Source organism: Bos indicus, chromosome 18 (genome assembly GCF_029378745.1).
Source record: "Bos indicus isolate NIAB-ARS_2022 breed Sahiwal x Tharparkar chromosome 18, NIAB-ARS_B.indTharparkar_mat_pri_1.0, whole genome shotgun sequence".
Classification (NCBI taxonomy): Eukaryota; Metazoa; Chordata; class Mammalia; order Artiodactyla; family Bovidae; genus Bos; species Bos indicus.
In genome coordinates this window covers 26,456,778-26,477,605 of record NC_091777.1, presented here as the reverse complement: position 1 = coordinate 26,477,605, position 20,828 = coordinate 26,456,778, and the positions used below count along the sequence as shown (strand labels likewise).

The 20,828-nt window shown below is 54.8% G+C and overlaps 2 protein-coding genes across 7 annotated transcripts; one reads left to right on the top strand and one right to left on the bottom strand.

Moving 5' to 3' along the window:
- Positions 1–198: 198 nt before the first annotated feature.
- Positions 199–6,497, top strand: ZNF319 (zinc finger protein 319). 4 transcript variants are annotated; one of them, XM_019979699.2, is made up of 3 exons: positions 199–475; positions 2,497–4,464; positions 4,697–6,497. In XM_019979699.2, exons 2-3 carry the CDS (start codon positions 2,725–2,727, stop codon positions 4,709–4,711), a joined length of 1,755 nt encoding a protein of 584 aa, XP_019835258.2. In that variant the 5' UTR covers positions 199–475; positions 2,497–2,724; the 3' UTR covers positions 4,712–6,497. The 4 variants fall into 4 exon arrangements, with proteins under 4 accessions (XP_019835258.2, XP_019835256.2, XP_019835254.2 ...); XM_019979697.2 differs by adding an exon at positions 1,227–1,403 and having other exon boundaries at positions 2,497–6,497; XM_019979695.2 differs by having other exon boundaries at positions 2,497–6,497.
- A 3,555-nt stretch (positions 6,498–10,052) lies between these two features.
- SPMIP8 (sperm microtubule inner protein 8) lies at positions 10,053–18,960 on the bottom strand. 3 transcript variants are annotated; one of them, XM_070770664.1, is made up of 8 exons: positions 18,820–18,960; positions 17,821–18,079; positions 14,718–14,779; positions 14,321–14,495; positions 13,849–13,910; positions 13,562–13,626; positions 13,178–13,210; positions 10,053–11,911 (listed from the first exon to the last, which is right to left on the bottom strand). In XM_070770664.1, exons 2-8 carry the CDS (start codon positions 18,041–18,043, stop codon positions 11,881–11,883), a joined length of 651 nt encoding a protein of 216 aa, XP_070626765.1. In that variant the 5' UTR covers positions 18,044–18,079; positions 18,820–18,960; the 3' UTR covers positions 10,053–11,880. The 3 variants fall into 3 exon arrangements, with proteins under 3 accessions (XP_070626765.1, XP_070626766.1, XP_019834207.2); XM_070770665.1 differs by having other exon boundaries at positions 17,821–18,062; positions 18,825–18,960; XM_019978648.2 differs by having other exon boundaries at positions 18,825–18,959.
- Positions 18,961–20,828: the final 1,868 nt, after the last annotated feature.

The following is a 20,828-nucleotide window of genomic DNA, read 5'->3' as shown; positions in this document are numbered from 1 at the left end:
TCCTGGGTCAGCTGAGACGTGCCGGCCGAGCGACCGGAGAGCCACCCAGCGCGTCCGGCTGTCCGACCCGGCCCGGCCGCGGGGTCCCCGGCAGGGGGCGGCCTCGCTCCGTGCCGCCCGCTCCTCCCGCAGCCGCCGCCGCCCGGGCTGCCGCTCCTCCCCCAGCCCCGCCTCCCTGGCCCCCGCGCCGCCCGCCTGTCCGCCGGTCTCTGCAAGGCCATCGTTCCGTCCGCCCGCCCTCCCAGCGCTCCTCCGCCCCGGCCCCGCTATCCCGGCCGCGCACGTCGCTTCCTCGATTCCGGCCGCCGCTAGCCCGTTCCCCGCCCCCGGGCCGGCAGCCGCCGCTACGCGAGGCCGGGGATTGGCAGCGCGCGTAGGCCGCGCTGCCGCGGATGGAGTCGGAATAAAGGGGCGGCTGAGAGAGCAGCCAGTCGCCACTCGCCCCGCGCCTGACCCCGCGGGCGGCCCGGAGCAGGTGAGCGGCGGGGCGCCCGGGGCCGCGTCTGGGGGCCACTCCCGCGCCCGCCGCACCCCTTCCCCAGCTGGTCCGGCAGTACCCGCCCCAACCCCACCTCCGGCCCGACCCGGCGGCCTCCTGAGCTCTTGGGCGGCCCAGGCCGACCTCGACACGCAGCTACCTCCCGGGCCCGGCCTGCAGCCCTGGGCCCTTTCTCGGGCCCACTCGCCCGCAGGTCCGGCGCCGGGGCCGCAGCGTCCTGGCCATTTCCCGGCGAGGGCTGACAGGAGGCAGCCCAGCTGGGCCGGCGGGCAGTGCCGGCGGGGAGGTGATCGGCTTTCATTCGGTTGGTTTCCCAAGGAAGAGGAAGGGCTGGGGTGGGGCGCAGGTGGGGGCCTCCCCTTGCCTCCCTAACCCTAGTCTCTCATCCTCTTTGCTGGGTGATCAGAGGCCTCCTGACCGCACCTTCCTGGAGGGGGGGCCGGAATGGTCAGCGGACCTGGGGGCCCGGGGCTGGGGACCCTGGGTCTGGCAGCCATTCATGCCAGGAGAAAAAAAAACAAAAACAAAAAACAGTTGGGTTGGCGCAGTCTGACCTAGACCTGGCTCAGAGTAGTCCTGCTTCCCTCTTTCCTGGGGAGGCTTCGGTACCTGCTGGCTCATGCAACCTGCTGCCTCCACTCGGAGCAGCGGCTTCTTCACTTCTTCCCTTCCCGGAAAGATGCTGAGGCTGACAGTTTTTAGCCTGACTCTTACGTTTCTTTAGCAGAACAGTTAGAAGCCCGGCTGGCTTGTGAAGGCATCCCCTTCCTTCTCTTTTCATCGGGAGAAAACTTAGAAACTTTTCAATGTTAGAAGCGGAGGAGCTGGGAACCTGAAAGCGGGTTGCATCTGATTCTAAAAGTTCCTCCCTCTCGCTGTCATTACCTTATGCTGCCACAAAGTGGTGAGTTAGAGATTTGCCTGGGCTGGGTGGTCTTTACCTTCCATGGATTATCCAGTGTTACAGACTTGGAGCAAGGAAACAGGGTTGTCTCCGGAAAGGTGACAGGGATGGTTAGCATGCTACATCCCACATTGCAGAGGCAAACTCAAAATTGCTTACATTTCCTGCAGGCCTTGACACTATCATATTAAGAGGATTTAAGGCTTTTTTTTTTTTTGGTGCTCTGGGAGATGACTAGCCTGGGGAACTTCTGCGGAGTAGCCATCAAGGCTGTGTGGGTCTGTGGATCTCATCCTTATCGGGCATTGGCTCAGGTCCCTGCAAAACCATCCCCCTTATTGAATGAAGAGAGAATAGGCACACAGTCAAGGGGGAGGACCTGGGGACAATTGAGAGAGGTATGGGCCAGCCCCTCACAGGAGAAGTTTTCTGAGATGGGCCTCCATTCCATGCAGGTGTTTTAAATATCGGTTGACTGAGGGGCCTTCAGATCTGGGAGGTCTGGCCCTTTAGCTCTACAGTCTGTTCTTATGAGCAGTTGTGTCCTGGGTCGAAATTCAGGGCAGCGACAGGAGAGGAGCTGGCAGGTCTACAGGGAGGCCTCAACCGGAGCCTCTATGCTTTTATCTGTCTTCTGTATTAGGCTTCCAAATAAGAAGTGTTTTGCACACACACAAAAAAAGGTTATGTTTTTAAAATTCTTGTTTTGTGCACCAAGGCCCTCACCGGTCAGTCTTTCCCTCCTTCTTTCCTGGGAGCATGAACAGAACTTGTGACTTCTTTGTATTGTGGGCAGATCACCCCAGACTGTCACTTGTGAGACAGCTAATGGAAATGGGTTGGCAGTAAGCTGGGAGACTGGGATGCCTGGCCAAGGGATGGGGAACTGAGGATGGGTGGGCCTGGAGACAGCCACCATCCCCTTTACTGAAGGAGTTGCGCTGCCAGAAAGTGAAGATCTCCCAGCCCAGAGCCCCCTTCACTTCCCTGATGTGTTTAATGTCAATGTGGCGAGTGCAGGCAGATCAGGGAGAGGCCCCGGGAACAGCTGTGTGTCCCTGCCTCAAGCTCACAATTTCTTTCTTCTCTGCAGAGCCTCCCTGCCACTCCTGGCACCCTGCCCGAAGACCCCAGTCCTGTAGGCACAGCCTTGTAGTCTGTCTTGGTGAATGACTTGGACCGCCTGACCAGTCCCGCTCCGTGCCTTGTCCGAGGTCCTCGTCCATCCCTGATCCTGGGCAGCTTCTCTCTTTGGTGTGGGTCACCTTAAGCAGGGAAACTGAAGCCATTACTCTCCAAACCCTGTTTCATCTTCCCAAGCATGTCGGAGAGCTGGCAGCAGCCGCCGCAGACGCAGCCGCAGCAGCCTCAGCCCCCACAGCCGCAGCACCATGCTGAACCCCCGCCGGCCCTGGCGGAGCACACGCTGCCCCCAGGCACGGCTGAGAACCCCCTGGGCTGCGCGGTCTATGGCATCCTCCTGCAGCCTGAGCCCGGCCTGCAGCCCCCGCAGCACGTGCCCCTGCAGGCCGCGGGGGAGCCGGGCCCCAAGTGTGGCGTGTGTGGTCATGACCTGGCGCACCTGTCCAGCCCACATGAGCACCAGTGCCTGGCGGGCCATGATCGCTCATTCCAGTGCACGCAGTGTCTTAAAATCTTCCACCAGGCTACCGACCTGCTGGAGCACCAGTGCGTGCAGGCCGAGCAGAAACCTTTCGTCTGCGGCGTCTGCAAGATGGGCTTCTCACTGCTCACGTCGCTGGCGCAGCACCACAGCGCCCACAGCGGCACCGGCGGCCTTGTGAAATGTTCCATCTGCGAGAAGACCTACAAGCCCGCCGAGGCGGCCGAGCCCGAGGCCACCGCCGCCCCCTCCCTGCCCCCGGCACCCCCGCCTCCGCCTGCCGTAGCCCCGGCGGAATCGGCCGACAAGCCCTACAGCTGCCCCATCTGCCAGAAGCCCTTCAAGCACCTGTCGGAGCTCTCGCGGCACGAGCGCATCCACACGGGCGAGAAGCCCTACAAGTGCACGCTGTGCGACAAGAGCTTCAGCCAGTCGTCGCACCTGGTGCATCACAAGCGCACGCACAGCTCGGAGCGGCCGTACAAGTGCGCGGTGTGCGAGAAGACCTTCAAGCACCGCTCGCACCTGGTGCGCCACATGTACGCGCATTCAGGCGAGCACCACCTGTTCCGCTGCAACGTGTGTGAGCTGCACTTCAAGGAGTCGTCGGAGCTGCTGCAGCACCCATGCACGCCGAGCGGGGAGCGGCCCTTCCGCTGCGGTGAGTGCCAGAAGGCCTTCAAGCGGCCGTCGGACCTGCGGCAGCACGAGCGCACGCACAGCGCCGAGCGGCCCTTCAAGTGCGACCTGTGCCCGATGGGCTTCAAGCAGCAGTACGCGCTCATGCGGCACCGGCGCACGCACAAGGCCGAGGAGCCCTTCAAGTGCGGCCTGTGTGAGAAGGGCTTCGGGCAGCCCAGCCACCTGCTCTACCACCAGCATGTGCACACCCTCGAGACCCTCTTCAAGTGCCCCGTGTGCCAGAAGGGCTTCGACCAGTCGGCCGAGCTGCTGCGGCATAAGTGCCTGCCGGGTGCGGCCGAGCGGCCTTTCAAGTGCCCAGTGTGCCACAAGGCCTACAAGCGGGCCTCGGCCCTGCAGAAGCACCAGCTGGCCCACTGCTCGGCGGCCGAGAAGCCCCTGCGCTGCACCCTGTGTGAGCGCCGCTTCTTCTCGTCCTCCGAGTTCGTGCAGCACCGCTGCGACCCGGCCCGAGAGAAGCCGCTCAAGTGCCCGGACTGCGACAAGCGCTTCAAGTACGCCTCCGACCTGCAGCGGCACCGGAGGGTGCACACGGGCGAGAAGCCCTACAAGTGCCCCAACTGCGACAAGGCCTTCAAGCAGCGCGAGCACCTCAACAAGCACCAGGGCGTGCACGCCCGTGAGCAGCAGTTCAAGTGTGTGTGGTGCGGTGAGCGTTTCCTGGACGTGGCCCTGCTGCAGGAGCACAGCGCGCAGCACAGCGCCGCAGCCGCTGCGGCCGAGGGCGCCTACCAGGTAGCTGCCTGCCTGCCCTGAGTCCCCGCTGCGGCCCCGGCACGGCCCGGCCCGGCCCGGCCTCCTTGCGCCCATCCCCGGACCTGGCCCTGGGTGTGAGGATGAAAGGGCACCCGGGCAGGTGGAGGGTGTAGGTGCCAGGCACCCCTGGTACCGGCCTGGAGGAGGTGGGGTTGCGGGGGGCAGATGGCTGTGGCTGGTCTTGATCCTGCAAACCTCTTTCCCCTTACAGGATTCGCTCTCTTGAGAGACCTCAGCCTCCCTTTTCTCAATGGAACCAGGCTGGAAGTCGAACTGGCCTCTCTCCACCCCAAGGAGGGGGTGGTGCTAGCCCAACCTTCCCAAACGTTTCAGCCTCACTAGAGAAAACAGATAGGTTAGGAAAGAGAAGGGTCATGGGAGGGCCTGGGTGCAGGGTGGCCCCCTTCAGGTTGCTGTTTGAGGGGGAAGGCTAACTCCAGGAGGGAATCCTGGGGCCAGGAAGCAACTTCAGCCAGGGGCAACCCGCCCCCCAGGGTTCTGACAGGCGAGACACACAGGAGTGCTGCACACCTGTGGGCCGGGTCTCTTGGAGAGCAATTGGCCCAGCCAGAAGGGAGGAGGCAGGGAAGTTCTTCCACAACAGGCTCAGTCAGAAACAGTGCTGTCCCCAGGGAAAGGAGGAAAGGCAGCCTTTGCACGGAGGGCTCATCCCAGCGTTTTGGAAGCACCCCTCCCACCTTTGCCACAGAGTTCCAAGCGCAGGTGGGGAACGTGCCCTCAGCCAGACAGAACTGCTGATGTGAAAGAAGGGGACTGTTAGACCCCCTGGTGCCCAGGAGGAGGAAGGGCCAAGCCCTTCATCTTCCTAGTGGATGGGAACAAGTGTCACTCCCTCACTCAAATCAAATTGTGTGAACCAAAGCCTCAAGGGTGTGGCCCTAATCAGCTCACCCCAGCCCTGCCTCAGGGCCAAGACCATGCCTGGGTGCCCGGAGCAGAAGAGGTAAAAAGAGGGTGGGAATGCCTCTGACCCCACAGTGCCCTCCCAGCCCCTGGGCCCCCTCCCCCATCAGTCTGGCTGCTGGCCTGTACTCCAGGGGTCTTGTGCTGCCAAGATGCTCTGGACAACATCCAGCTATTTCCAAGACCAGAGTGTTCTCCCTCGGGTCCTTTTAGGGTACCTCTAGGTCTCCGGCTACCCACAGGGCTCATGGAGCCTTGGGTGTCCTGGATAGGGAGTGGGCAGGGGAAGAGTGTTGTTAAGGAAACCAGCAGGTAGATGGAGTCAGCTGTTACCACTTGATGGCTGGGGCTCTTCTCAAGAAGGCCAGAAGACGTTGACTGTCAAAATGATTCTTCTGAACCCAGCTCTGCCCCCGCCCTCTCCCTACCCACCTCCAAGCTTGTGGTAAAAGGAGACTTTAATCAGTGCCCACCCCCAAATCCCAGAGGAGCAGGGAGACCCGCCTTGTCCCACTGTCACCTTCCGAAGTCTGAAAAGCCCACATCCACCTCCTCTGACTGGATTCCCTTCCTGTGCCTGCAGAGAGGGGCAGTCCTTCCCCTCGGTGCTGGCTTTAGTCACAATGCCTCAAAAGACATGGAACCCAGGCTGACAACAGTCCCAAGTGCTCATTTTCTTTTTTTTTCCTTTCATTTTGCTTTCTAAAAGCAGTTGTTATACTGTTCATAACATTGTATAGTTTAATTTCATGTCATTTTGGATCTTATCTAAAAATGTGAGGATTTGAGTTTTTAAAAAGAAAGACTCCATTTTAGATAGCCCTTTTTGATGTTAATATATAGTGAGTCCAATGTATGCTTTAGAAGTAAAGACATTGACCTTCACAGACCAAAGCACAGCTTCTTCTGGTCATTCTTCCACAGACGGATGTTGAGCCGTGGAGAGGGGGTGGTGTGCAGGCTAGGGGGGCCAGGCTGGGGACTGGGATCTAAAGCTGGGTTCCAATCCTGAGTCTGGAACACTCTGGTCATGTGACTTCGGTCAAGCCCTCAGTTGCCTCGTCTATAAAATACGGAGATTAACACTTGCCTTGTTTGGTTCTTGTGAGAGTTAAGTGGAGTTGCATATGGAGCTTCCCCAGGGGGGATGTTGTGACGATGCTGGAACCCTCAGGCTGCAACCTCTTGACCTCTATGGAGTTTTGCTGCAGCCACGGTAGAGGGAGCTGGACTGAGGGACCAGCAGCTCATAGATGGTCAGAAGCTGGGGCCTGAGCCTGGTAAGCAGGAGAGCTTGCTTGGCTCCAGTGGAAAACCAGGACCTTCCTGGAGCAGCCTGTGGGCCCCGCCCCCAAGGATGGCCTGTTCTGGCTTCATTTCCACTCACCATGTCACAGGGTGATCCTTTCGCATGTCCAACCCAGCCACTTCCATCTCAGCCTATCTGAACCCCTCTTCTGCCCCCATCCCTGTGTCCCCCAGGGAGCCAACTGCAACTTGGGCTCCTTCTGCTTCTCACAGGCAAGGGTGGAGGTGGGGAGAAGCAACTACCTCTGCCTGGGGTCTGAGAGCTAGTGGAGTGTGGTCAGCAGGGATCCCTGCCCTGAAGGTGGGATGGAGATGAGGGTAGAAAGAGGACCAGAAGCTGCCCCCGCTGCAGGGGACTCAAAATGCTGCAGAAGGCTTAGTGGAGAGGCTGGAGGACCCCAGATGTGACCAGGACACCATGCTTCTCTCCATGTGTGGCCATGGGGGACCTGCCCTTGAGAAGTTGGGTGGTTCCTTCCTGCAGGCATCTGCCTCTCAGCAATGATGCCCAGGGTCCCTTGTGCGTCTGCTAGGCTCGAATTCTGGCTTCCTTTCTAGCTGAATGACCTTAGGCAAAGCCCACCCACCTTGCAGAAACTCCTAGAAAGCACTGGCATGTGTTTGGTGCTTTATAGCTTCAGGTCGCCCTTCCTGGACAGACGATGGTCAGTGTGTGCCAGGGGCAGGAGGAGCCCTGGCAGATCTAACATAGACTGCAATGACTTTTTCTTTCTTCTTTTCCCACTCCATCTCTCACAAAGCAGTGGGGCTCCCACCTGGCCCTCAGCCTCTGGGCTCCAACTTGGGCCAAAACCAGGGCAGTAAATGGAGCCCTGGCCTGTGGGTTCAGGTCTTAGAGCTCTGATTGCAGGTGGTCCCAGGCAGGCTCTGCTCCTCTCAGGACCTCAGTTCCACCTGAAGTGGAGGTGTTGACTCCGATCTCTGAGGCTCCTAAGAGACCTGAATCTGGGAAGGTGATGGGATCGACCTGTGGCCCCCTTTCCCCTCCCTGCCTCTCCGGACCTCCAGTCTGGTCTCCACCTGCCTCATTCTGGTCTCTTGGTTTGTGTCAGAAACAGCATAAACTGGCTTAAGCAGCGGCCTTTCACTGTACCTGACCACGCACAGATAACCACTCCCACCTACCTACCAGGAACCCCGGTTTCCTGTGCTCCATAACTCCATCCTTAGAGCATGGAATTTTCATGGGCGAATGTCCAACATTATGGCTAGGGGTACAAACTAGCACTGTCTTCTTCTTTCTTAAAAAATACATTTATTTGTTTTATTTGACTTTGCTGGATCTTAGTCATGGCATGTGGCATGTAGTTCCCCAGCCAGGGATTGAACCCTGGACCCCCTGCACTGGGAGTGCAGAGTCTTAGCCACTGGACCACCAGGGAAGTCCCAGACACTATCTTCTCTAGTCTTCCCAAAGTCAGAGGCTTATCATTCTCTCTGCCTCAACCACTGACAGCATAGGGACAGGGTGGTCCCTTAGGGTGAGGGGTGACATCTGGATGAGAGCCAGAGGACTGAGAGGGAGAGGCTAACATAGGGACTTCCCTGGTAGTCCAGTAGTTTGTTGCACTTACACTGGCAGCATGGGTCGTGGGTTTGATCCCTGGTCGAGGATCCTGCTTGCTTCGAGGCTCAGCCAAAAAGAAACACTAACATAAATTTCACACTTTGGAGTTAATAATTCCCCCTGCGTGGCTTGGGTGGGTGTACATTCTCTTGGGTCCTCAAAGTCATTGCCAGGGCAGGCTGGATCATCAGAGACAACTTTCCCAGGGAGCCCACCATCTTACTGACTTTGTGTGGCCGGCTCTGTGCTCAGCCCCTCAGCGGGGCAGTGGGAGGGGACCCTGCTGTCCAGGAGTGGAGCCTGTGCCCATGAACCGTTGTGGCCCTGCTGTGCTCTTGTGGTTAAGAGCACCACAGTCAAGCCCGACTGGAGTCCTGCCTCTGCCACTCATAAGCACCAAAGGTTTGGGAAGGTCTTTGAATCTTTATGGGCCTTATTCCTCATCTGTGAAATGGAGCCAGTAACACTCTCTTCTGGGCTTAGGATGAGGGTCCCATGAAATGACCCATGTGGAGTATTGGACATGTAGCAGTCACTCAGGAAAGCAGAGGACTGGGAGGTCTGAGGCAGAAGGGAGCCAGCCTCGCTCTCCCATCCGAGTGTCAGGGTTCTCTTTACCTTTCCCCGCCACCCCGCCAACCCACCGTCACTTTCCTATCTACCAGTTGGTTGGAGCCTCATAACATCTCCATGAGACGGGCCGGGCAGACCTGAGGATCTGCTTTGTGTTGACCCTTGAGAAGTCCAGAGGCTTCCCAAAGTCAGATAGTTTGTGATGAGAGACGCCTGGAATTGTGGGGGCGGGCCAGGTGGGCCAGGCAGGGGATAGGCAGTTGGGCAGGACCGTCCTAGGCTCTGAACCTCACAGGTCTCCACCTCCAGCCACTGGAGCTCGGGGCTCTGGTTCCAACCTACTCTTTGCTGGCCAGGAAGCTGGGAACAATGGCCGGGACTGGTGCTGGCACCCGGGCTGGCCAGGGGAGCAGGAGAGCTCTTCAACCAGCAGTGGAGGTGGGGAGCGTGGTGTCGCCAGCCCTCTGGCCTGCTCTCAACTCCTTGAGGGATTGGAGCCACCGTTCTGCATCTTCCCATCTGTGCAGAGACAGCTCCATAGAGAGCCTATGCCTGACCTCCCAGCCCCCAACTTCATCCCTTCTCCAGAGCAGGCCCTAGCCGAGGACCACAAACTGCTCAAACCTTGGAGAGTTGCCTGGGGCCTAATTGCCTGGCCCAGACTCGCCTGTGATAAGCTCCACATCCCATCCTCAAGCCGGTGCTTTCTTTGTTCCTTGAAGGTCATGCCTCTAGGAAAAGCCTTGGCCGCTATTGATTTTCGTAGATCTACAAAGATTCTGGCAGGAATGTCCAGTCCTCCTCACAGGGCCTTGAAAAGGAGGTCGAGGGGAGGGGTGGGGGTGGGCCAGGGCTTGTGGGATCTCCCTCTTCACTCTGCGTGCGTGTCCATCCCCATTCTGGGTCTGCGTTCCTGCCTTTGTTCGTCTGTAAGCATCACTGAACACCTGCTGTTTGCCAGGCCCTGAGCTGGTGCAACTGGGCACGAAGGTAGGACTTAGGATGAGAGAGTTTTGAGGTTTTCATGTATATCAAAAGATAGGGTCAAAAATATCAAAGCTGCTGGAATACAGTACAAAATACTGCCTGCAAGAGTCCTCCTTGACCCTCCCACCACCCTCCCTCAACCAGGACCCTTCTTCCATCCCCGATCCTCCCCATTGCCAGGCCCAGGGTGAGAGGATGTGTCTGTGTGTTACTCTGTAATAAACACAACTATTACTTTGTAGGAGTTGTTTCATTTCATCCAGGTCTTGTGTTGGTTCTGGGAGGCCCCAGGCCCCCTTCCTGAGTCCTGGATCCTACTGGATAGATGAGAGGCGGCCAGCAAATACAGTATTTCCCAAGAGCCTACTGTGGGCCAGAGGCTACGATTCCTGTCCTCATAATCTTGGGGAAGAACTGGGCAGAAGGGAAGACTGGGGAGAGGCCTGCCTGGAAGAAAGGATGAGATTTGGGTAGGAAGAGATGGCGAAAGCATTTCACGTGGAAGGAAGGCTTTGACCAAGGGTTAGGAGGCAGGCAAGAGTCTGAGTGTTTGGAACAGCAAGGAGACTGGTGATGGGGTTTGGGCTGGGTAGTGCATTGAGGCCCAGGGCCTGGGTTGTGGCTTGGGGTCAGGCCAGAAAGGCCTAGAGGTGAGACCATGGAAGCTGGGCTGTCCCCAAGTCAATGGCCACAGGGAGGATTTCTAAAGTAATCTCTCTATGAGGAGCAAAGAGCCCCCTGGGACTGAGGGGACTTAAAGGCAGAGATAGAGGCAATGGCTCAGGCTCAGTGGCCTCTCTCCGTCTCTTGGGATTTTTCAACCTGCAGGTGATGAGGAGGATGTAAGTCAGGGTTTCCTAACCTTTGCGGGCACTGACTCTCCTGAGAATCAAGTGAAAACAAGGAGATTTTCCATGGAAAATGCACATGTGAGTGGACCCATGGCTTTGCACGTGATTTCGGAAGATTTGTGGATCCCCGAAGTCCCAGATCATAATAGTGTCAGAAGTCCTGTTCAAATACCTCGTGAGCCTCGTGGCTACTGACCCTGACTTGGGTCTGTCCTTGCAGACTGGCCACAGGTGGGATGGTCTTTGGAAGATCCTGGAGCTAAGTGCCGAGGATGGCTGCTCTAACCCCAGCCACGCCGAGACGTTCTTCTTTCCCCCTTTGAGCAGGGTTATTTTGGACTTGGCCCAGGAACACCCATGGCTGTCTGCAGGGCATCAGACCTCCTTTCTGTAGGTTGGTAGGCAATCAGAACTAGTCCTGAAGCTTTGTGGACAGAGCAAATAACTTTTGTTTCTATGGTATATTCATTGGCAATGCTCTGGGCAGAGGAAACCTTCTCTGAGTGGCCTCAGGCACCTCGCCTTACTTCTACACTGCAGGTGATGAGGAGGGTTACACTGTGTTGCTTCACCATGAATCGAGGCCCTAGGCCAAACCTCCAGGGCCTGACTCCACTTCTTCAAGGGGACCCAGGCCCAGGGAAGCCCCCCAGCATATATTGGTATGGCAAGGGCATCTGAGAGAGGGGTCTTAAATCCCTTTTGTGCCCTCTCTTTTCTCTTTTTGACTCAAGTTCAGAGTCTGAGGCGGAAGGGGCTTGCCTGCAGGCCTATAAGCAGTGGACAGGGGCACAGAGAGAACCTAATTCCTGGCCTGAGTTTGCACCTCATCCCCAGCTGGGGCTTGGGGCTTAGACCCTGACTCTCTGCCTGGGGTCACCAGATACATCTTTCCTAGACCCCATCAGTCCTCGAGGAGCTGGCAGGAGGCAGGTTAGGGTAAATATCATCATCCTGAGGTCCTGATCCTCCCCCAGCCTTTGCAACACACACACACACACACACACACACACACACACACACACAGGGGTTGGGTGCCTCCCTGTGGAGTGTAAGGTTTATTTCTACTTAGGGAAATGGGTATGGCCACCAAATACCCTTGTCCTGCTGGGGAACGCGAGTGGCACAGTTAGGCAGCCCGGGTGTCAGCCTCCTTTTCACAGATTAATGCCAGGGGGTCAGATAGTTGACACGACTGTGAAAAGAAACATGGGTGAGATGGGGGCCTCCAGGGTGTCCTGGGGAAAAAAATCAGTTTGTCTTTCTCTAGGTATTCCTCACAAAACCTATCTACCTGCCTTCAAGGCTCTGAAAACAGCTTCCATCCTGTCTCTTACGGCTCAAGAGCCTTCACTGGCTCCCTATTTCCTTTCATATATTTTTGGCTCATCCCTTTGATTTTAAAGCCCCATTTCCAATTTGCCTCATTCTTATCTCCTGTGAATCAGACTCATTTTTCAATCATTTAGTGAACCTACTCTGGGAGGCATTATATACTAGTATAAAAATAGATAGCATTCCCTTCTATGTGCAAGGGTAGGTGAGAGAAGAGAAACTTTCATCAATGTGGCATTATAATGCAATAGTCTGTGTGCTCCAAAATAGAGAGGGATGCACATGAGGTGACCCTCTGGAGGGGGGTGGTTTGAGTTGGAGGGGAGGGGCAGAAGGTCAGAGAAGACTTCAAGAAGGATGGGACATCTGGGTTGGGCTTTAAAGAGTAAGGAGGAGTTTTCCAGGTAGAGATGGAAGGATCATCTAGGCGCTGAAACAGCACAAGCAAAGATGTGGAGTGCTCCATTGTGTGGGTGGTTTGGGTTGCCCCCAGGAGTCTGGTACCGCAGAAGTGTAGGGAATGGGACTGGAGAGGTGGGAGCCAAGTTATGAAGGTGCTTGAGTATCTCGAATTCTCCTATTGGGAACACTAGTCCCAGTCCCTACCACCTTACCTGCCTCCTGGAAGGCAAATTCTTGGCTTTTTCCAACATATTCCTTATACATCTCTTTACTCTTTCCGCCCCTGCTCTTTGTCCAGGTAAACCCCCACCCCGCTACTCCCCATCTTTGTCTTTTGTCCTGACTGGGCCAAATCGAGTGGACACGAGTTTGAGCAAACTCCGGGAGATGGTGAAGGACAGGGAAACCAGGCGTGCTGCAGTCTACGGGGTCGTCGCAAAGAGTCGGACACGACTGAGGGGCTGATAACTGCTCCCTCCACCTCCCAATAGGCTGCACTTTTGCCTGGAGAGGATCTCTCTAGGGGTAAGCCCTTCGAATCCTCTTGACATCACCCAGGAGGGTACAAATACCCCGGGAACTCCCACAAGAGGCTCTGCGAGTGGAGAGGGATCTGAGTATGGCCTGAGGACTGTGGACGCCAAGCGCCGTCCCACCGGAGGCGTGGCCAGATGGGGCTGGGCGGGACGGGGTCATTCCCCGCCTCCTGCAGTTGGGGCCTTACCTGTAGTTGGAGCCGAAACGTCGGAAAGCATTCCTGAAATAGAGGAGGGTGAGGCCGAGGCGGAGAAGAGTGATCCTCTTTGGGAACCGCCACGTCGGGAGGTGCCATCCCACCAGAATTACACTGCACCTTCGCCCCACCCAAACGCCTCCACTCTGAAAGGGTGGAGTTGCTAGGGACTGGATGACAAGATGCTCCGTTTGGTAGGAATTAAACATTTACTCATTTTGAAATTGCAATTTTCTTGTGGTATTTTGGAGCCAATCGATGCTTTCGAGGTCTCACATTTTCAAGGGCCACTTGGTATGTGCTGGTGAAAGCTGCCAAGACCCCAGCCTCCTTCCCAGGTATGGGGTCCCCCGGGGTCTGTGCGGGGTCACTCACAGGGAGTCGAAAGGCAGGGGCTTCTGTCCATAGCGGTCCAGACTGGGATTCTGGTTAAGACAGAACTGGGGCGGGCCAGAGGGATGGGGGTGTCTACTGAGGAGGGGGGGACACGGACATCGCCCCTCTCCGACGCCCCAAACATTGCTGACTGCCGGAGATCTTGGCCTTCTGGGCTGTCGGAGACCTTAGTCCGGGTCTCTTCTCCCCCTCCCCGACCCCCGTATTAGCAGCTCCTCCTCCACCCCGGCGTCCTCAGGGACCGGTCGGCGAGCAGCCCTTCCTACCCGCCAGCTCTGGGTCACCTCCGGCTTCAAGTACCGCACCGCATAGCCGCTGAAGCTCTCGACTGCGAAAAGACCGCTGGTCTCCGGCCCCACACCCGCCCTGAGCAAGCCGGCGCCCCGGCTCTTACCTGATCCCCGCCCCTAGGTCAAGACACGCCTCACGCCCGCTCGAGGAACCAGTCCCACCTCCGGACTTTGTTCCGCCTGCCCTCCACCTCCGCCCCACTGGCTCCCACTGCTCGGACCTGGCACCGCCCCCTCCCCAATATAAGCCCCGCCTCTGTAAACCTCAACCGGTCCGCGTGCAGCACCCTCTGAGTGCCGCGGCTGCTGCTAGTCCCCTGTCTTTTTCAGATTTCACCCAGGAAGCCCCCTGCTCTTCTTTGGTCAGCGCTCGGGGTCCCAGCTCTATGGACCCAGCGGCTCAGTTGTCTCTCCCGCCCTAGGGCATCCTCCGCGCGGTTAGACTGACCCTTCTTGCTCGCGCAGGGCAGCTTAAACTCTCCCGCGGAGGACACGAATCGGGACCAGTCCTCGATGGCGCGCGTGAAGCAGGGCCAGTCGACCCTGTTGATGCCCGGTGCGATGGGAGCCAGCTTTCCCTCGTGGTACCTGTTTCGGAGCCTCTGGCCGGTCTCCGTGATGTCCTGCCAGGAGGAAGGAAGTCAGGGAGCCGGGCGCACTCGAACCATCTGACCCAGGGGGCTCCCGAAGCCCCTCAAAGAGATGGGAAGGGCAGGGTAGGGTCCCAGAGAGGTAGCTGAGAAAGTGAGCGGAATGGAGATTGGGACCGGAGGTGCTTGGTGCTGGGTGCACAGAGGACCTTCTGGTCCTCTCTCCAGGGCAAACCAGGGAAAAAGGACGCTCACCAAGCACTGCAGGGGTTTGTTGGGGACACCGAGAAGTGTGAAGTAGGCATTATCAAAGTCATCTGAAGGAGAGAGAGAAAGGGAGAGGAGTTAGTGCAGTTATCAGAAACAGGGTCATTGCCATACATTGCCAGAGGGGATAATAAATTAATTTGAGCCTATGGAAAGAAATTGGCATTATCTATCAGAACTATAAATACACATATATTTTGACCCTATACTCCTACTTCTGGGAATTTATTCTATTTTATATTTTGCACAACTGGGAAATGATGTGGGTATAAAGTTTACTCATTTCAGCGTTGTTTGTATTATAATAGAAAATGACTGGAAAAAACCCAAGTGTCTGTCATTAAACGACTGGTTAAATAAACCATGATGCATCCTCACTATGCCTTGATTACAAATAAAGTTCTTGATTCAAGAACTTCCAAGGTACAGAAGAGTATATGCCATGTGCTACCTTTGTCTTTAAAGACTAAAATTGAGACGACTGGAGGCAAACAAGAATATACATTTAGGTCATCACCTAACCACGTCATCAAACAGCACCACTAATAGTCTGTTTGATGTTAAGCGCCCCCTGCCGAGCCATCATGGCAAATATGGCATTCAAAACTTGAGAAAGCTTTTACAGTCAAGCCTCTACACCTAATTCCTGGTTTACAGAAACTAGACTATCAAGGTAAACAACACTGTAAGGAAAGAACTACTCAAATTCAGTATGTAAGACTTGTCTACAACACAACTGTTTTGGATTTCTTAAAAAGTCGATATTATGAGGGAAAAATGGAAAGTGGTTAGATTGGTTCTAGACTAAGGCCCAAGAGACATGACAAGCAATTGCAAGGCACAATCCTAGATCAAATCCTGGTTCCAAAAATGTTTTAACAGTTGTAAAAGACATCTTTGGGGATAATTGGGGACATTTTAATATGGACTGAATATTGGATGTTAGGGAATTATCTTTAACTTTCCTAAATGTGATAATAGTAGGGAGTCATGTAGGAAGTTGTTTTTATCACTGGAAACTGATTGCTAAAGTGTGTGTGAGTGTGTGTGTGTGTGTGTGTGTGTGTGTGTGTGTATGAGAGAGAGAGAGAAAATAAATATGGCAAAACATTAATTGAAGCAGGTAGAAGGTAATAAATGTTCAAAATATTAGTCTTTCAACTTTCCTCTATGTTTGAATATGTTCGTAATAAAAAAAAGTTGGAGAGGAAAAGAACAGATTTGTATTTGCCATAGTAAAGAATGAAAAGATACACCAGGAACTCAGAGTGGTTACCTGTAAGTGAGAATGAGGGGAATGAGGAGGAGCAAGAATTTTTAAAAAGTGCATTGTTATAACATTTTGAACCTGTGGATCCATTGCTTTGATTAAAACTTACTTGCAATAAAATGCATATCTAAATCAAGAGCTCTCCCTATCAATCTAGATTCCTGGCTTCTCCTGGGAACTAGGAAATTGGTAGACCTGTGCTGACCCTTCCCACACAGCAGTCAGGGGGGACCCTATAGCTGCTCCCCTTTATAGAGGGGCGGGTGAGGGGGCCCCACCTCACTTTCACCCCACCCCCCACTGCTTCCCTACCCACTTCCCCTATTTGTGTTTTCCCTCTTGGCCCTGCAGGGGTCTCTGTGGGACCTCTGGAGAGCCCCCTATCCTCTCTGACAGGCTCACTCCATCTGTCACCCAAGCCTGAACCTGGGTGTCACCCTGGACTCCCCACTCTTACCCCTCTACTTACACTGGTACCAAGTCCTATTCCTTTATCTCCTAAATACCTTCCAAATCTCTCCCCCATGTCCAAGACATAGTCACTACCTCCTGAAGGCTGTGGTCCCTCCCAGTGTCCTAACCACTAACCCCTCCCTATTATCCACTTCTAGTCCCTCTCGGTCACCCCCTCCCTGACACCCCAATGCTCAGACCTCTTTCCTATTTAAAGTCTTCAGGGGTTCTTATCTACCTCCCAAGAAAGTCCAGATTGCTGAGCTCAATGACAGGGCCCTCCCTGAGCTGTGTTCCCCACACCACCAGCCACAGCTCCTGCTGCCCCCATGTACTTTGTCCTTGGGCCCAAACAAATCCCTCAAGTTCACCTTGAGCAGCTTTTCCCCTCCAGGCCTCGGTATCTGCTGCTCCCTCTAGCTAGAAGGCCTTTGTACAAAGTACAAACTCAAGTACAGACTCAAGTACAAAGAGGGCAACGAATAAATGTGCTGAAATGCATGCATGTGGGCATCTGTGTGACACCCCTATCTCAGTGCCCAAGCTTCTCAGCCAGTGAAGAGTTCTTCCTTAGCCCCGTGTAGTCCTTAACCCCAGAGGCTTCCATGTTCCCCTCTCTTTCATGACAGGTATCTTTCTCTTCCTTTTTCAAAGGGAGAGATAACTGGGCAGAAATTATTACTGCTGTTATTATTCTTCCTCTTCCTGCACTGCTGACCTCTGCTGTTCTCTCTCCATGAATAACAACATTATTGTTGAACACATAGTATGTGCCAGGCACTACTCTAAGGACTTCTCATGCCTTATCTCACTTTAATCTCACAATTTAATCTCACAAAGTTAATCTCAAACCAGTTGATCCTAAAGGAAATCAGTCCTGAATATTCATTGGAAGGACTGATGCTGAAGTTAAAGCTCCAATACTTTGGCCACCAGATACGAAGACATCACTCATTGGAAAAGATCCTGATGCTGGGAAAGACTGAAGGCATAGGAGAAGGGAGCAGCCGACGATGAGATGGTTAGATAGCATCATCGACTCAATGAACAAGAATTTGAACAAACTCCAGGAGGTAGTGGAGGACCCCCACAGGGTTGTAAAAAGTCATTCCTGACTTATCGACTGAACAACAACAATCTCCCAATAGCCCTGAGAGGCCACCCTGTTAGACTTCCCATTTTACTGATAGGAAAACAGAGGCTCAGACCCAGAGGATTCTCAGGCAAGGAGGAGCAGAGCTGGGACTAGTCCCTCTAAGCCTTTCATCTGCCACTCCTGGCTTCTCCCTCTGAGATCTTTCTCCTCCAAACCATCCACACCTTCCCCTAAGGCCCCGAGGGGCCACCGCAGCGCCCAGGTGGCCCAACCTTTGTGGCAGTAGGTGGTGGACTGGCAGTGCTCGTCGGAAAGGCAGGCCTTGACAGAGTCCATGTCCATGCGGCGCAGGCTGGGCAGGGCCGGGTGGTAGAGCTGCTGTTTCACGCCGGCCAGCTGGTTGCGCCGCCGGGGCATGGGGAGTAGGATGGCTGGGGATGCATACACGTGGGTGGAGCCATCCTCCCAGGGCACCAGGTCGATGATGCGGGCCATGGCTGGGTGGTGGAGACACCTGAAGCAGACACCCTTCTGTGTGGGAACACAAACTTGGCCAGTGCTGACTTGTCATCCAACAGGTATTGAGCACCTACTGTGAGCCAGGAGCTGTGGTGGGGTCAGGGACACTCAGAAACACACAGACACACACAGATACACACACACTCACAGAGCATGTGCTAAGGGCTCTGGCAGAGGTCCGTACAGGAGGGGGTGTGTGGAGGGAGGCTGGGGCTGGGGCTTTCAGGGAATTGTCTAAAAGAGATGCTATTTGTGTCTATTCTGCAATAATGAGCAGGAAGCAACAGCAGCAAGTGGGTTCAGAAGTGAGCTCAGCCTGCCTCTGGGTAATTAATTATGGATTTCTGGCATTAGCTCAGGTACCTGGCATTTACTCAACATTCTACAGGGAGACATGGGGAAGTTTTAAATAAGGGGAGAAACATAATGGATATGAAGTAGAAAAAATATGGCTGGTTCTCCAGCGCTCCCTTTTAAAAAGCAGATATTCCCAGAGCCTTTGAGTCATTTAAACTTCAGTCAGAATTTGTTGAGTCCAGTTGCTTCCTTTCTGACCCTAGTGGGAGGTGAGAGATGGAGGAGGGCAACAGGGAGGTGGATAGGAGGAGAGAGGACCTTTAGTGGGGAGAGGGCATGACGACGGGATGGGGAAGCTGCTCCAGGGGCTGGGCCTTCGAAGGGAGGGACAGGGAACAGGAGCAGTGAGAGGAGGGGGAGGGCGACCCCTTGCCCCCCATCCACCTTTACAGTACCTCACCTGCAGGCCACCAGCCACAGGTGCACAAGCTTATAGAGAATTTCTCCTCCCTTGCCTGCTCAGTGGGGAAGAGAGGTAGAGAGATGGGCCAGGCCCAAGTGCCTTATGAGACAGGAGAATCAAGGGACATTCTACAGAGACAATGCCCATTGTAGGCTCATTGTGAGGGCACCAGCTCCTTGGCAACCGTGGCAACCACAGGCTCCGAGGAGAAGAGCCTGCTGCCCTCTTGGGTCCTTACACTGGCCCCCTTGTTCAGCCTGCCTGAAGGTTGCTTGTCTCTGGGGCTCACACAGGATGGGCATGTTGAGAAAATCAGACAAGGAGCTGGAGCTTCCTGGGGGTAACCATGGTAGGGCTGGCCAGGGCAGGCTGTGTGACCTTAGACTAGTCACTGTCTCTCTCTGGGCCTCAACGTTCCCATCTGTGTTAAGCAAGGGTCCTGGGCCCTGTCAGGAGGGGTATCTGAACTGGCAGGGTGTTTCTCTCCTTGCAAACCTCAGAGAAGAGGGCACTGCCCTGCCTGCCAGTCCTTGAGGCTCCAGAGGTGGAGATTAGTGGCTGCCAGGATCCAGGGTCAGCATAAGGGGATCAGTGAGATTGGTGGCCTCAGCACGACAGGGATTAGCAGGTGATACTCCACGGCCAGCCCCCTGTAGGCCTGCAGCTTCCCTCCCACCTTCCCCAAGCGAGGTCATGAGGGCCTAAGCCAAGCACCCTGAAGTGGTCAGAACCACTGCGGGAGATCCCTGGGCAGCCCAGTGGTTACGACTCAGCGCTTTCACTGCTGTGGACCTGGGTTCAGTCTCTGTTCAGGGGATTAAGATCTTTGCAGATTACATAGTGCAGCCAAAAAAAAAAAAGAATTACAGAAAGTGGGAAATCCTTCCAGCCCCATGAGGGAACCCTGTGGAGACACTAACTTATTTGCATATCTTGGCATGTGCTTTGCATACACCTGTCCACTTGCTGAGCCTAATGGGCTGTGGGACCCCTGCTGTGAGATTCCTGTAGGATTTGGCTCCCTAGCTGCTCCTCCTCAAGTGTAGTGTTCCATCCAGCCCCCAGAGCAGCATCTCCAAGTTCCACCCCTTAGAGAAAAATTTCCTAGAGTTGACTTCATTCACCACCTCACTGAAAATTTTTCACTCTTTTAAAGTTAAAAATTTAACAAAATCCAGGGGTTCCTTGACGGTCCAGTCATTAAGACTCTGCACTTCCAATGCAAGGGGTGTGGGTTCAGTCCCTGGTTGGGGAGCTAAGATCCCGCATGCCTCCCAGCCAAAAAACAAAACACACACAAAAAAAGAAGAAACAATACTGTAACAAATTCAATAAAGACTTTAAAAATGGTCCACGTTAAAAAAATCTTAAAAAATAACAAAATCTAAAAAGTGCTTAAATATGTAATATAACTCATAATTACTGGACTTCCCTGGTGGCTCAGAGTGTAAAGCATCTGCCTGAAATGCGGGAGACCCAGCTTTGATCCCTGGGTCGGGAAGATCCCCTGGAGAAGGAAATGGCAACCCACTCCAGTATTCTTGCCTGGGAAATCCCATGGAATGAGGAGCCTGGTGGGCTACAGTCCACCGGGTTGCAAAGAGTCGGACATGACTGAAAAAGTGAGACTTGTAACCACCAGTTGAGGGGTACTACTTGGCAAAACAGTGTAGCAGTCTCTTGAAACATGAAACATAGATTTACCATGAGTGTGTGTGTGTGTGCTAACTCGCTTTAGTCGTGTCTGACTCTTTGTGACACCATGGACTGTAGCCCTCCAGTTTCCTCCACCCATGGGATTCTCCCGGCAAGAATACTGGAGTGGGTTACCATTTCCTTCTCCAGGGGATCTTCCCGACCCAGGGATCGAACCCTTCATCTCTTGCATCTCCTGCATTGGCAGGTGGGTTCTTTACCATTAGCACCGCCCGGGAAGCCTTAAATTTACCATATGACCCTGAAATTCTACCCCTAAGAATCTTCCCAGGAGAAATATATGTC

What these genes read in the sequence shown, in the direction of transcription:
- ZNF319 (XM_019979695.2), top strand. Translation starts at nt 2,725, where the DNA reads ATGTCGGAGAGCTGGCAGCAGCCGCCGCAGACGCAGCCGCAGCAGCCT.
- SPMIP8 (XM_070770664.1), bottom strand. Translation starts at nt 18,043, where the DNA reads ATGGCCCGCATCATCGACCTGGTGCCCTGGGAGGATGGCTCCACCCAC. An exon ending in GCCCTGCGCGAGCAAGAAGG is followed by an intron (nt 13,911 to 14,320) that starts GTCAGTCTAACC and finishes GTCTTTTCGCAG; the next exon opens with TCGAGAGCTTCAGCGGCTAT. An exon ending in CCCCTGCCTTTCGACTCCCT is followed by an intron (nt 13,211 to 13,561) that starts GTGAGTGACCCC and finishes CCTCTATTTCAG; the next exon opens with GAATGCTTTCCGACGTTTCG.